This window comes from Budorcas taxicolor, chromosome 1 (genome assembly GCF_023091745.1).
Source record: "Budorcas taxicolor isolate Tak-1 chromosome 1, Takin1.1, whole genome shotgun sequence".
NCBI lineage: Eukaryota > Metazoa > Chordata > Mammalia > Artiodactyla > Bovidae > Budorcas > Budorcas taxicolor.
The window spans coordinates 60332515-60349001 of record NC_068910.1 but is presented as its reverse complement, the minus strand read 5'-3'; the positions used below and the strand labels follow the sequence as shown (position 1 = coordinate 60349001).

Here is a 16487-nt window from a genome sequence, read left to right as displayed (position 1 = left end):
TGATGGTCAGAAAATTATTGCAGATATTATAGAACCTGCTCTACTCAAACCAAAGCATTGCCATTGTAATTGTATCCAGAAATTATTGTCAGAGGAGAAGATATCAACACTGGATATGTTAGTTCAGAATTCAACATAGTAATGGAAAAAACACAGACTCTGGATTCAGGTATAACAATCTTTGTACAATTGAGCCTCAGTTCCATAATCTATATAATTGGTTTTGTTAATAATACCACCCCATGGAGAAGGCAATGGCACCCCACTCCAGTACTCTTGCCTGGAAAATCCCATGGACAGAGGAGCCTGGTAGGCTGCAGTCCATGGGGTCCAAGAGTCGGACTCGACTGAGCAACTTCACTTTCACTTTTCACTTGGATACACTGGAGAAGGAAATGGCAGCCCACTCCAATGTTCTTGCTTGGAGAATCTCAGGGATGGGGGAGCCTGGTGGGCTGCCGCCTATGGGGTCGCACAGAGTCGAACACGACTGAAGTGACTTAGCAGTAGCAGTAGCATAGAGCTATTATTGGTACTGTGAGCGTGAATCGTGAAGTTGCCACCATTTGACCATTTTGACGTAAATCATTCACCCTTATGCTGCTTAAAACTGCTGTGGTTTCCCATGGGAGGGAGGACTAGATTATCATGTGTGTGGAAGGGAAACAGAGGCATAGGCAAATGGTGAGCTGCCTCCGATGACAAGGGGAGGTTTGGAGGGGACTCTTGGCTACAGTGCAGTACATTTTCCATGATCACATTTCCTCTAACCATTGGGCACTGGCTTCTCCAAAAAGGGACAGCGTCTTTCATGCCCAATTTACTAGGAACATTTTATTTCTAAAATTTTTAACTGTGGCCTCCAGCTGTTCTGCATATTGAATAAGGGGACAGAATAGGACTGAGATGTTCTTCAATCACAATATTTTTTCAAATATAAGAACTTTCAACTTTAACTGAAGGACTTTTTTTTTAAGTTTCCATAAAGTTTGGGTAATTTATATTTTGGTAAATTTTTGAAAAGTGGAAGTTGCTCAGTTGTGTCTGACTCTTTGTGACCCCATGAACTGCAGCATGGAATTCTCCAGGCCATAATACTGGAGTGGGTAGACTTTCCCTTCTCCAGGGGACCTTCCCAACCCAGGGATCGAACCTGGGTCTCCCGCATTGCAGGTGGATTATTTACCAGCTGAGCCACAAGAGAAGCATTTTTAAATCTCCAAAGTGGTGAGGAACGTGGGATCTGGTAGATAGAGAGCAGGTAGAACTACAACTTCCTGGCTTGTCAATTTGGGCAAGTGACTTGACCTTCCTGAGTCTCAGTTCCTCTTATCTATAAAATGAGGACAATGATGGTTGTTGAGAAACTCACATTGTAAAATGCCTGATGGAGTGAACAGCTAATAAATTTTTTTTGTAGTTGTTGTTGTTTAAATAATAAAGTCCCTGATATCTATATCCTCTTAGAGAAATGAACCAGCCATTGAGGGTTCATGAGAATTCACTGGAACACCACCTTGACCCAAGGAATTTCAAACTGATCCAGATCATTTGCTACCTTTTGTTTATTATCTTTATTTTATACTATGCCTTGTTGCAAAAAGGGATTCAGCTGGTTCCTTGAAAGGGGGTGGTGGGGGAGGGGGGATCACATGAATGTGTTCGCATGATTTAAACAACGTAAAAGTACATTTTAATACATTAGCATGAACTTACATTGTTTTAGATCACCAAGAGAAAAAATTTAGTAGGATATTTACTTTTCTGTAATTTCCATTTAACAAAACACTAATGGTGTTTTTATGTACTTTGCTTCTCCCATCAATCCTAGAAAGGAGGCAGTATTGTCCTGGTTTTGCAGATCAGAAGGTGGAAGCTCAGAGACTCCCCTGAGGTTACAGAACTAGCAAAGGGAAGCAGCCTTCTTGTTCCAAAGCATGTGCTCATTCCGGGGTTCCACTGCATCACTGAGTGGGGCTGAGTGTTCAGAACCATAGAGAATGGATGAATGGCCCAGGTGTCTATGGTTGGGCACAGAGTGCTCAGGACTGGCCCTGGGGGACTCCCTTGCTGGGAATCCAGACCAGAACCTGGAGAGACAAGGGTGTCCAGCTGTTTATTCTCACCGGTGAGCTCCTTTGCTCTCCTCATGGTAGCCAGGAGGATCCAGATTCCCCTGTTTACTCTCAGAGCAGCGATTCTCCACCCTGACTGCATATTAGAGTCCATTGGACCCCATACCACAAGGACAGTACTGAGCAGAGGGGTGGCACCTGTCCTCCTGCAACACTCCTTAGATAATGGGATTAGATAATCCTTTACAGCCAAGGCTGAGAAACAGCATCCTCAACTCCAGGTTTATGTGAAAGATCCTCAGAACCTGATCTGTAGAGACCCCTTTGCAGGAGGGGGATATTAGATGATCCTTACAACCCTTTCCTACCACCAGTCTTGTGAGACCATCACAGTTCTTATTCTGAGGAGACTAGAAACAGGAGGGGGCTGCTGTGTGGTCTGGACATTTTTGAAGATGGCCCGTTCAGTGGGTCCAGTGTAACCCAAAGGCTGACTTGTATCAAACGATAGAGCAGTGGCTAGGCTGAGGGGTGGCACTGTGTGAGGAGACTGCATAGCACAGCACAGCCTAGAACAGTGTTTGTTTCCTAGAACTCACAGGAGTGCAGCCTCTGGGAGAGGTGTCTCATGCAGAGACGTCTACAATCCTGTTGGCTGTGGGGTCATGGAGACAGCTCCACTCATGTTGGTTCTCCTCACAAAATGGACTTGTTATAATTCAGAACTGCTGATACTTTAAATTTTGTAACCCTATGGTTTTTGTGTCACTCTTGGTAAGTCATTTTCTGCTAATAACCAACCCATTCACTAAGAGAATCCCAGAGGTTCTCACAACCTCTCTTCTGTGAACTACGGCAACCAACCACTGAAACAAAATTAAAGCAGAGTCTTGAATTGTCTTCTCTCTTGCATAGGAAGCTAAAGGGGCCCTAATCCCATGTTTCCCCATGAGCCTCTACTCCTACCCATCAACTCTTCTTCTGTTGGAGGCACAAGAAGAGGGGTTACATCCAAAACTATCATTACTGACCAGCATTGGCATGCTGAGGAAGTCCAGTCTCCTGATGGTGGAACCAATTAGAAACACCCTTTGCTACACTGGTAGCCTAAGCTAAAAGGGTCCTACTTCAGGACCCCTTAAAGTAGATGGATAGAAGTGGGCCTCATGTATGAAACGCATTGAGGTGTCACTCCCTGGTTCTTAGCTACTGTGCTAGACATGGACACAAAAAAACGGGCTTGATATCCTTTCTTCTGATGGAGAGGGCAGAGAAGGAGACAAGTAAAAGGGGCTTAGATAAGGACCATGACCCCCTTAGGTGGTAGAGTGGAGGTGGGGCTGCCATCAAAGCCATCCTGAAGGCCCAGCCAGGACCAAGGACATGTGGACGGAGGCCCCAGGCAGACAGCGTAGATGCAGCCATGGAGCCCAGAATGTGGGTGCTGCGGATGCGGGCTGGAGAGTCACGGAAGCCGGAGCAAGACCACCTGGGAGCTCTCTTCTGCGGCTCTGACTTACTGGTGCTTGTAAGGCTGCATTCTGATGTTATTTTGCTGAAATTTTAGGAACTCAGGATAGGTTTGTAGATAAAGATAAGATAAATCCTTTTTGGCCTGTTAAAATGAACTTGATGGAGAAGGCAGGCAGCTTCCTTTGCATGAGTCTCATGGGTATGCAGACTGGTATAGACACATCTTCAGGTGCCTTACTTGTTTGTACACACAGACTGGCTCCTCCAAAACCAGCTTTTGTGCACTCACCACAGAGGAGGTGCTAGTAGTGACAGATAAGGCTTAGAGATGTTGAATGACTCTGTTTAAGGGCCATGTAATTAGCAGGATGTAAGGCCAAGTTCAAAACCAGGCCTTGACTTCCACATCCTACTTTCTGTCTCCAGGGAATGGGGCAAGCGCTCTGTGCCCAGTCTTAAGATTCCTAGGCCCATTTACTCCAAGATCATTGACATGGTTTATGCTCTCACCAAAGTACCTGATACCCTGTGAGCTGTCCACCCACCCATTCCTCTGAGAGGCTCTCACATCACGAAGCTGGACTCCAAAGACGTTACTGCCCAGTAGCCCCACAGCAAGTTCCATGACCTCTCAGACCCTAAAGATGTCTTCAGGTCTGATGGGGGGAGGCCTTCTGACTGTGATGCACCCATGAATGGCTACAGTAGGCTGATGTTTAGTGTTCTGAGCTCCAGGGCCAGGGTCACCTGTCTGAGCCTCAGACCCCAACCCTAGCTGTGTCACTAGTTCTGGAAATCTCTTGCTTGGGCCCTAGGGCCTCCTCCCCTCTGTACTTTGCAATTTCAAGAAAATGAGGCCTCCAGGTGGGGACCAGGAACTTCTGTCTGTTCCTTGAACTCCTACCACACTTGGAAAGGGAGCCCGCCAGACTAGAACCCTTTCTTTAATGGAAGGCTCCTCAGCCCCTGTTCCAGAGCCCCAGGATGTTCCGCCTACTGCCCCTGATGTTCAGAATGTGGTCCCCGTGCTCTGGGAGCCTGGCTCTGGATATGTGAAACAGAGGTTGGAAGAAGTGCTGGAACTCGGGGAACCTAGTCTTTTGCTAACAAATTTAGGAAAACCTTATCACTTCTGAGGGCTTCTCTTGTGGCTAAGATGGTAAAGAACCCACCTGCAATATGGGAGACCAGAGTTCAATCCCTGGGTTGGCAGGATCCCCTGGAGAAGGAATAGGCTACCCACTCCAGTATTCTGGCCTGCAGAATTACATGAACTCTACAGTAGGTGGGTCACAAAGAGTCATATGATATGACTTTCACATATCACTTCTGAAACTCAAAAGAGTTTCTAGCGCTCAGGCACTAAAAATTCATTTCTTCCTGGATCATTATATACACAAATAGTAAGATGTTGGTTTACCTGGAAATACCAAAACCTGTCCTTCCTTTTTCCCTCTTAGAGTCATGAAAACTACCCAGTTGCCTCTCTAGCACTTATCGGAATTTCACCCAGGACATTCCTGGGTCCCAAATTCAAGCACTTGAAATTTCTTACAACGGTTGAAAATCTACCAGTTCCTTTAAAAATTGATTCAAGCTGTTCCAGCACAGACAGATTTCAGCTGGAGACTCACCAGAGGGGAAACTCCATGTTCTGGCTCATGGTGTCAAGTGGGCCATGGATGATGTCAGCGGTCTGGCCCTGGAGGCATGAAACTGGGGACGCCCAGGGGCCAGGCTCAGGTTCAGCCTGGAAGCTGTGGAAGTTTGGGGACAATAAGTGGTCACCAGCAGAGGTGCAGGGCAGAAGGTACCCACTTCCTCATCAGCTCCTCACCACCAATGCAGGTTTGCAGGCTGGATGAGCTGCTGAACTGCTCCAGGCCTCCTTTCCTAAAATGGGTAATGATGGAGCGATCATCACCATCACAGAGTTCGTGTGAAGATATTTAGTTCAGTTTTCTATTAATAGCCTGAAGACTGGATCTCTGCTTAAAGAAAGGGGACATGATGGCATTTTTAAAGATGCTCTCCCAGGTGTCCACTATTTCAGATGTTCTAGTAAGCAACCCCCTAAGACGACACTGTGATCCTCTTTGAATAAAAAGAAAAGGCATAGAGAGGAACCTGCCCATTACTTACCATTTGTGCATTCACTAATTTCATTCATTCAACACACATTTATTAAGTGCTACAGTGTGTCAGGCTCTGGGGGTACAAATGTGGGTCATGTACTCTCAAGGAGCTCACAGGTCTAGGCGAGAGGCAAACATATGCACAGGTAAGACACTGTACATGTTGAGTGTTGTGGCAGAGGTGTAAACAAAGTGCTGTGGGTGCAACAGAACCAGCAGGAGCCCTCCTGAGGCACGAGCAGTCCATACATTGTGTGCACACAGTGGGCACTCCCTCAGTGGGCAGAACCGGGTCACCCATGCTGATGCTGAAGTTTGCTAGTGGGAAGGCCTACCTGCTTCCTCAGGGCACCTTCCCAGCCCTGTCCTGATTACTGTCTGCCTGGGCTGCAGTTGTCAGGAGCTACTCTCTGCTTCAGAGGCTAATGACAGAGAGTAGTAGCTGTACAAAAGGCAAATCACCAGGGGCTGCAAAGTTCACAAAGAACACTTTACTGCTTGTGTCAATAGCTCCTGCCCCAGGTTGTTATACTCCTGAAAGCATCTCTGAGCTGGTCTGTGCGGTAACTTCCTTTCCTAACACTGTGTAGGCAACTCCAGACCCAGCCCCATTTTCACTTTTCTCTCCTCTCAGAAGCTGGGCACAGCCCTACGTGGACACGCCCATCAGAACAGGTTGCCCAGAGGAGGCCTCTGGCAGCTGATTTATTCTTTTGATGACTCACAGCCGTCTTACCAGCTCAATGAGCTGCTGAATGTTTTTATTTTGGTTGGACAGGCCATTCCTGATGTTTTCTAGCAGGCATCTCTTCAGTTCAAAAATGGCTTCACTGTACGCCAAGTTCACAGCAGCCATGGGAGGCACTCCATGCCACAGGCCAGGGATGTGCCAAATGTGCTGCTTCTCAGGGTCCCAAAAGGCCAGGTCAGCCAGCGTCTGGATCCCATCACCCTGTTTCTCCACTTGCACTGTGGCTCTGCCCACATCACTGGGCTGGTCCAGGAGCTGCCTCCGCTCTCTTGGCTTGGAGCCAAGGGCAGACACATCATGAAGGTTCTGGTATACAAACTGATAGTTGGGCATGTGCCCTGTTTTTTCCAGCCTTAGAAATGCATGCAGAATAGCTGGTGGAATGTTCCTTGTTTCAGCTAAACTGACCACAGTGACATTGCTCAGCCCCATAATCAAAGTGGCCAGGGAAGCCTCCCGCTCAAACCTCTCCCCTGCCTCGGTCCGGACTCCAGCTATCAAGCCCCCAGAGTCTATTACCAGGATGTGATCACAGCCCAGGTCCTGGCTAAAGCTCTCGGCCACCTTAATGAGCTGCATGAAGGCCCCTCGAGGACCACGGCCCCTTCCTGTGACAAACCGCAGCCCAAACATGGTATTGAGAAGGGTGGACTTGCCGGTGCCTGGCATGCCAAGTGCTGAAAGGACTACCAGGCGTGACCTCCTCTCCAGGCGGACATGTAGCTCCTTCAGGAGCCCTGTGACCCAGCGCAAGGCAGGGCTCAGGGTGTTCCCATCGATCAGCTCCAGGGGAAGCCCCTTCAGCAGCAGCTCCAAGGCCAAGCCTGGGAAGTGGGCAAACCGCCTCTGCCCTGCTGGCAGCTTCCCTGCCTCCACAAGGCAGCTTTCGGCCTCGTAAAACTGTCCCATCTCCCGCAGGAAATGCTCCACTCCCAGGGGCTCAGGCCAGAACGGCTCACTGAAGTCCATGGCCCCACAGTGCTTTGGTCTCAGGGTAAAAATCATCTCTGGAGATGGTCTTGGCCTTGGCTGGGCAACCCGGGCCAGTCCCCACTCCATCCACTTCAGGAAATACTGCTTCTCCCCCAGGGAGGGGCTGCTGATGCCCAAGATGAACTCCTGGACCCCCCAGGAAGGGTCATGGTCATTCTGCTGCATTCGAAGTTCCAGTAACCGATGCCTCAGCTCAGCCCTGTACTTCTCCGGAGGGTCACTGGCCCACTGGATCTGGCAGAGCTCCTTCTCTACCTGGGCCACCTTTCTCCAAGGTTCCCCCTGTAGCCTCAGCTCATCCCTGCAGTAGGTTTCCAAGTCCTTGATTTTCCTGGTGATCTGCTCCATCCGGTCCTTTGCCCGCTGACACTCCTCGCAGTCCTCATCGACCTTCAGCCCCAGCTTGCGGGCCGCATTCGCCATGTCCTCCACGGATACCCTCCTGCAGGGGGACTGGGCCACATGAGTGACAATGGCACGGACCCTACGCACAAAGCCCACACTGTCTGTGCTGCTGACCTTCACGAGGACGTGAGAGTGGTCCATCTTCAGCACAGGAATTAACCTGTTCAGAAATCTCAGGTTTGTGTTTCGTTTCCCACGGTAGGGACTCAGGATGAAGTAGTATTTTGTGGTTGACCCCTTCATGGAAGACAGTAATTTGTATTCCTTCTTACTGATGTTGTCAGTCAAGATGAATATGGCCGAGGAGATTTCTGTCAAGAGCTTGAACTGCAGCCAGTGAGACCCAATGTCACCTCTCAAGTTTAGGAAGGCCATGGGCTCTGAGAAAATATCCAAGTCCTCCCTGCCACTGGGAAGAAACCAGGAAATTTCTACCAGCCCATCTGCTATCTCCCGAGGGTTGGTGCCCAAGTTCAGATCCCGATGCCAGAAACAGTCCTGCTGCCTGTGGCCGGGGCTGAGCACGTCGTTGAGAAGCTGGGATTTGGAGTTGCTGCTGACCTCCATGCGCACAAAGGCGAAGGCAGGTGCTCGGGACAGGACGATGCTGTCTTCTCTGAAGCTTCCCACCACCCTTGGGGGCTGTGACCCCCATGTCCGCACAGTCCCCCTCATGGCCCACAGCAGAAATGTGTGGTAGTGGTTTTCTGGGTCAGGCAAAATGAGAGGGAGTGCAAACTGGCAGAGAGACATTTTTGACACAATTTCCTGTTGCAGGAAACTATCAGAGGAAAGCAGAAGGGCACAGAGAAGGTCCAAGGGATTCACAGGTGTGTCGGGTGTTGGCAGCTCGGAGAAGGAATAGATGTCTGCTGAGATGTCCTCAGCCATGTCCCAGTAGATGATCCCCTCTTCCACTTGGCTCTCCTTCTCCACAGGCCTGGTGTCCCGGGGAAGGTCCAGGACCATGGTGGTATTCCTGGCTTCAGCATTGAGGGCCTGCAGCTTCCTCAGGAAATTCCAGGGCAAGTCTTTGGGAGTCTGAGGAGCCCAGTTCTTCATGCTGTCACTGCTGATCTGTAAGGCGTCCTGGAGGCTGAGTTTCTGTGTGTGGTATGTCTCTAGTCCCAAAAGGAACAGCATTTCTTGTAGTCTGCTCCTCTCCTCTGTGGAGAGAAATGAAGATATAATTGATTACTCAGCATGTCAGGGGACCCAGGTTAGAGGTGGGGAGGGAGAGCCCAACTCAGCAGGTAGGAGATGGCCTCCTTCAGAGCAAAATGCAGGCACCCCTAGGCCACCTGAGAACAAGACAAAGGTAACATCACCCACCCCAGATCCAAGAGCAGCCAGATACATGTGACATTAGAGATGAAAAAGAAAGGGACATCCAGTGGCTACATTTAAGAATTGGGAGATTTTATGTAAAAAATATCTTGTTTCTCTTGAAGCCTCCAAGATTTAGCAATGCCAAGCCCAAATTTAATTGGCTAGAGTGAGCAGCTATGCACTTTAGATGTGGAACACGGGCCTCATTCTCTGGCCACACCCCCCTCCCTTCAACATACTCCTGTGCTTCTGGCCCAGCAGTGGATTCCCTCACACTGTTACCAGGAATTTTCCACAGTGGACACAATAACTGACTCACTGTGATTTTCTGGTTGATATTCTTTTCTGTCTACAAACAAGTTGGAAATTTTGTAAAGGAAACAGGGAGTTACTCTTGGTACAGAGTAATAGCAATCACTTTTAAATAACATTTCTCCAAACCTGAAGCCAATAGTATGGTTCTAAATTTTTACTGTATTAAAATACTTGGTAGAGATCATAAGTCTGTACTTATTTGTTCAGATTTTCAGCCATAACATCCAATAGAGTATGAGTTCTTACAAGCACTAGATGCTCAGAACAGTAATGCCACCTGCAAAGGTTTCCTCCACCATCCCTGTTCTTGGCCACAGCATCTTACCAATTTTCATTGCATATAATTTACTTCATATAATTTATTTAGTCTCCAAGTTGTGTCCAACTCTTCATGAATGGACTGCAGCACACCAGGCATCTATGTCCCTCACCATCTCCTGGAGTTTGCCCAAGTTCATGTCCATTGCATCAATGATGTCAAACAACCATCTTATCCGCTGTCACCCTCTTCTCCTCCTGCCCTCAATCTTTCCCAAAATCAGGGTCTTTTCCAATGAGTTGGCTGTTTGTATCAGGTGGCCAAAGTACTGGAGCTTCAACTTCAACATCAGTCCTTCCAATGGGTATTTGTGGTTGATTTCCTATAAGACTGACTGGTTTGATCTCTTTGCTTGAGAGTTCAGGGGACTCTCAAGAGTCTTCTCTAGCACCACAGTTCAAAAGCATCAATTCTTCAGTGTTCTGCCTTCTTTATGGTCCAGCTCTCACAACCATTCATGACTACCGGAAAGACCACAGCCTTGACTATACGGACGTTTATTGGCAAAGTGATGTTTTTGCTTTTTAACACACTGTCTAGGTTTGTCATAGCTTTCCTGCCAAGAAGCAGTCGTCTTCTAATTTTATGGCTGCAGTCACCATCCACGGTGATTTTAGAGCCCAAGAAGAGGAAATCTGTCATTGCTTCCACCTTTTCCCCTTCTATTTGCCATGAAGTGATGGGGCCAGATGCCATGATCTTAGTTCTTTTAACACTGAGTTTTAAGCCAAATTTTTCACTCTCCTCCTTCACCCTCATTAAGAGGCTCTTGAGTTCTTCACTTTCTGCCAGTGGTATCATCTGCATATCTGAGGTTGTTCATGTTTCTCCCAGCAATCTTGGTTCCAGCTTGTAATTCATCCAGCCCAGCATTTCACATGATATGCCCTGTGTATAAGTTAAATAAACACGGTGACAATAAACAGCCTTGTTTTACTCTTTTCTCAATCCTGAACCAGTCAGTTGTTCCATGTCTGGTTCTAACTGTTGCTTCTTGACACATACCGGTTTCTCAGGAGACAGGTAAGATGGTCTGGTATTCCCATCTCTTTAAGAGTTTTCCACAGTTTGTTATGATCCACACAGTTAAAGGCTTTAGCATAGTCAGTGAAACAGAGGTAGATGTTTTTCTGGAAATTCCCTTGCTTTCTCTATGATCCAGTGAATGTTGGCAATTTGATCTCTGGTTCCTGCCTTTTCTAAACCCAGCCTGGACATCTAGAAGTTCTCTGTTCATGTAATGCTGAAGTCTAGCATGTAAGACTTGGGACATAACCTTACTAGCAGGGGACATGAGTGCAATTGTCCAGTGGCTTGAACATTCTTTAGTATTGCCTTCTTGGGGACTGGGATGAGGATTTACCTTTTCCAGTCCTATGGCCATTGCTGGGTTTTCCAAATTTGCTGACATATCGAGTGCAGCACTTTGATAGCACTGCATGTAATTAGAAAACTTTAAGTGTTAAATATTTTAACAAAACAAACACAAATCCTGCTGAGCTCTAGGATTCTCTCCATTCTTTTCTTAAAAGAGGAAGCTACGCCTATGATGCTACCTTAGGTGCTGACAGAAACCACAGGAGGAAGTGCAGGTGATCAGCCTTCTTCTTGTTCCCAGTAAGTTATATGATGGGATCAGGACCATGCCTGGGTGAAGAGCAGGACTCAAAGCACTCATTCCCCTGTAGGGATCCACTTGCTGCCTAATGTCTCTCTTCAGAAGCTCAGCCTTCCACAGGGGCTAACTGGCCATGCTACCATCCCAGAGAGTCAAGAGCTGGCAAAGTTGTTGCAGAAACAAAAGAACCACATGGGGAGACTCACCTTAGTAGAAATTCATCATATAAGTAACTTAGTTTTCTGATTGTTGCCTGAATGAAACGAGGGACATTGTTTTTCTTATCCAGACATAGAATAACTTTTTTAAGTAGCATGGTAGCTAAATGTGACAGGGAAAGCCAGAGCAAACAAACCTATTAATGTGTACACCCATGCCCAGTCCATGACCCTTGGCAGATCTATAAATGAAACCACTGCACCAGATGAATGACTCCCAAACTTGGATAAGCTTTAGAATCACTTTGGGAACTGGAGCTCTACATCCAAATATGTAAATTCATTATGTTACTCTTTATGGTAACAGCTCCCTAGGGGTTATTTTCCTGGCAGTATTATTAATGGCACATAAAGGATTAATGCACTAGCAGTGCTTCTGATGCAGTCAGAGGTTGAAAATACCAGCCCAGATGTTTTCCATCAATAACACAGACAGAGCAGAGAGATGAAACATACCTATTGGAAAGTCACTATCCTGAGCTTCATTCGGACCCTCTAAAAAAGAAGCAAAGGAAAATGAAATATCAATCAAATCAGGGGGCTTGAATTGACACAAATTAATTTAGGCTAAACTCAGAACCCCCATTCTTTCTTACTAAGGTAGTAACTTCTCCCAATTGTTCAAAATCTAAAATCCCAGTTATTTTTTTCACTTTGCCTATCTTTACCTATCACTTCCTTATCTCTTTCCCTAATCCAATCTGTTGCCAAATCCTGTAATTTCTACCTCCATAATGAAACTCGCAGTCATCTCCTTCCATTTCTCTCCATTCCAAATCTGGAAGAAAAAAACATATATACACATTTAGTTTCATCATCAAGTTAGGACCTTTCTACCAGAAAATTCAAGTGAAGGTACAATGTTTATTTTGAGTACTATTATTGGTTTCAGTTTTTCCTATGTAAATTTCAGTTGCTTAGAACCCCAAATATGACCCAAAGTAGTAATAACCACACACACAAGATAATGATTTGCTCTAGGATTACTAGTCCAAAAGCACAGGCCACAAGAAATACATAAACTGGACTTCATCAAAGTAAAATTCTGTATGCATCAAAGAACATTCTCAAGAAAGTGAAAGACAACCTATGAATGTAGAAAATATGTGCAAACCATATGTGATTGGATCTAGTATCTGAAATATGTAAACAAGCACAACTTCACAACAAAAAAGACAAAAAAAAAAACTTAATTGAAAAGCGGAATACTCAAAGAACTTGAATAGACATTTCTCCAAAAAAATATACAAATGGTCACAAGCACATAAAATGATGCTCAACATCATCAGTCACTAGTGAAATCAAATCAAAACCACAGTGAGATAGCACTGCACATCTGTCAGGATGGTGATTTTAAAAAAGGATGGAAAGCAGCAAGCACTGACAGGATCAGGGGAAATCGGAACCCTTGTACATTTCTGATAGGAATTTAAGTGGTGCAGCTGTTGGGAAAACAATTTGGCTGTTCCTCAAACAGTTAAACACAGAATTGCCATTTGACTCAGTAATTCCACTCTGAGGTATATACCTAGAAGAACTTAAAACAGGGACTCAAACAAGTACATGTACATGCATGTTCATAGCATGATTATTCACAATAGCCAAAAGGTGGAACCAAAGAGCAAAATGTCCACTGACAGATAAATAGATAAACAAAATGTGGTCTATCCATACAATAGCATATAATTCAATTCTAAAAAGGAACAATATGGAGGCACTCCAAAACAATATGCTAGGTGAAAAAAAAAAAGGGGGCATATATTGTATGACTTCATTTATAGGAAAATACTTAACATAAATATAAACAAAGACTTAATATAGATTGGTGGTCCAGCCTGGAAACTGGGAGGAGAGATGGGAGAAACTGCTCAAGGGGTAGAGTTTTACTTTCAAGTGATGGAAATGTTTTGGAAATCAATAAATAAGAAATGGTGATTTCATAAGTTTATGAATGTACTAAATGTCATAGAATTGTTCACCATAAAACACTTTTTTCCTTCAGTATTTTTCCATTTTTAAAAATTGTGTTAAAATACACGTAACATAAAATTTACTATTTTGGGGTGGGGGGCATGCCACACAGCTTATAGGATCTTAGTTTCTGGATCATGGAGTGAACCCAGGCCCTGGGAAGTCAAAGTGCAAAGTCCTAACCACTGGACCACCAGGGACTCTTGAGAGTTCCTTGGACCACAAGGAGATCCAACCAGTCCATCCTAAAAGAGATCAGTTCTGGGTGTTCATTGGTAGGACTGACATTGAAGCTGAAACTCCAATACTTTGGCCACATGATGCAAAGAGCTGACTCATTTGAAAAGACCCTGATGCTGGGAAAAATTGAGGGCAGGAGGAGAATGGGATGACAATGAGATGGTTGTATGGCATCACTGACTCAATGGACATGGGTTTGGGTAGACTCTGGGAGTTGGTGATGGACAGGGAGGCCTGGAATGCTACAGTTCCTGGGGTTGCAAAGAGTCGGACACGACTGAGTGACTGAACTGAACTGAACTGATAGATATGTATAATCCTATTACTGTTTTCTTAATTGTTTTGGGTTTATTTTCTGTAGGTCTTTTCCTACTCTTGTGTTTCCTGCCTAGAGAAGTGCCTTTAGCATTTGTTGTAAAGCTGGTTTGGTGGTGCTGAATTCTCTTAATTTTTGCTTGTCTAGAAAGCTTTTGATTTCTCCATCAAATCTGAAGGAGAGTCTTGCTGGGTAGAGTAAGTATTCTTGGTTGTAGGTTCTTCCCTTTCATCAGTTTAAATAAATCATGCCATTCTCTTCTGGCTCATAGAGTTTCTGTTTAGAAATCAGCTGATGGCCTGATGGGAGTTCCCTGTATGTTATTTGCTGTTTTTCCCTTGTTGCTTTTAATATTTTGTCTTGTATTTAATTTTTGTCAGTTTGATTAGTCTGTGTCCTGGTGTGTTCCTCCTTGGGTTTTTACTTCCTAGGACTCTGTCCTTCCTGGACTTGGCTGATTATTTCCTTTCCCATGTTTGGGACATTTTCAGCTATTATCTCTTCAAATATTTTCCCAGGTCCTTTCTCTTTCTCTTCGTGCCCCTCTTACTGTCTCACTGCAGCTTCTTGTTTGTCTTTGGATGTGCACTATCTTTTTTTGGTGGTTTCCAGCATCCTCCTGTTGATGGTTGTTCAACAACTAGTTGCAATTTTGGTGCTCTCACGGGAGGAGATACACACACATCCTTCTACTCCACCATCTTGAACTGGAATCTATTAGTTTTCTATTCTCTATTTCATTGATCTCTGCTCTAATCTTTTATTCTTTCTTTCTTTGTGTGAGCTTTGCGTTTAGCTTGTTTTTCTTTTCCTGTTACAACTTAAAAGTTGTAAAGTTAGTCTGTTTATATGGGATGTTTCTTGTTTTTATCATGAGCATTTATAAATTTCCCCTTAGTACCACTTTGGGTGCAGTCCATAAGTGTTAATATGATGTGTTTATATTTTCATTCATGTCTTAACTATTTTTTAAATTTCTTTGAGATTTTGTCTTTGAGCCATTGGTTGTTTGAAAGGACATTGTTAGGTCTCCAAAATTTTGTGAATTCTCCAGATTGTTATTGATTTCTAACTTTATCTCACTACAGTCAAAGAAGATATTTTGTATGATATCCATCTTTTAGAAACCACTGACACTTACTTTGTGGCCCTATATATGGTCTACCCAGGAAAATATCCTATGTCCAGTTGAGAAGAACGTGTATGCTGCTGTTGTTGCTGGCCGGGGGAGGGGGATGTTTTGCATATGTCTCTTAGATCTAGTAGGTTTATTGTGTTGTTGAAGGCCTCTATTTCCTCACTTATCTTCTGTCTGGTTGTTCTATCCATTATTTTGAGTGGAGTATTGGAATCCACAACTATTACTGTAGAACTTGTCTATTTTCTCCTTCAGTTCTCTCAGGTTCGCTTTTTATATTTTGATGGTCTGACATTATATAAATGCTTATAATTATTGTATCTTCTTGCTGTATTGAAATGTTTGTTAACATGTAATGTCCTTCTCTGTCTCTTGTAGTTGTTTTTTACTTAAAGCCTATTTCATCTGAAATTATTATAGCCACTGCAGTTCTCTTTTGATAATTATTTGCACATAATATCTTTCTCCATCTTTTTACTTTTACAAGTTGTCTTTGGATCTCAAAAGTGAGTCTCTTATAAACAGCATATAATTCAGTCATGTGTTTTTATCAATTCTGCCAATCTCTGTTTTTTGATGGGAGAGTTTAATCCACTTACATTTAAAGTAATTACTGATAAGGAGGCACTTATTTCTGTCATGGTGCTATGTATTTTTGTCCCTCATTTCCTGCATTCCTTTCTTCTTTTGTGTCTATTTATTTTTTGGTAGTGAAATGTTTAAATTCCTTCTTGATTCCCTTTTGTGTATATTCTATAACAATTTCCTTTGTGGTTGCCATGGAGATTACATTTAGTCTCCTAAATTTATAACATTCTAACTTGAATTTACACTAGTTTAATGTCAACAACATATACTCTAAAATTGTTTACATGCTGTAAAGCCAAAAACCCCTTTTGTTTTTTGATATCACAAAATTACATCTTTATATAATGTGTGCCCCTAAACATAAACTAATACCTCTTCAAATGTATTAGTCTCCTAAATTCAGTTCAGTTCAGTCGCACACAGAACAAGATTTGGAATTACAAATCAATGTTACAGTAATGCTAGCTATTACATTAATTTTTAATTTAAATATACTGGTCTCTTACATCACATAGGAAACAAAAAGTGCAGTTACAAACAACTGTTACAGTAATATTAGCTATATAATTGCCCATGTATCTACCTTACTGAGATCTTTATTTC

At 44.3% G+C, this 16487-nt stretch overlaps 1 protein-coding gene across 3 annotated transcripts in view; it reads right to left on the bottom strand.

Moving 5' to 3' along the window:
* Positions 1-5797: 5797 nt before the first annotated feature.
* The window catches only part of URGCP (upregulator of cell proliferation), a 33332-nt gene continuing 22642 nt past the window's right edge, over positions 5798-16487 (bottom strand). For all 3 annotated transcript variants that reach the window (XM_052659145.1, XM_052659216.1, XM_052659290.1), the window contains exons 3-5: positions 12359-12409; positions 12088-12126; positions 5798-8998 (exon numbers count right to left, since the gene is read on the bottom strand). In XM_052659145.1, coding sequence (XP_052515105.1) covers positions 6405-8998; positions 12088-12126; positions 12359-12409 — 2684 coding nt within the window. In that variant the 3' untranslated portion in view covers positions 5798-6404. The remainder of the gene's footprint in view (positions 8999-12087; positions 12127-12358; positions 12410-16487) is intronic.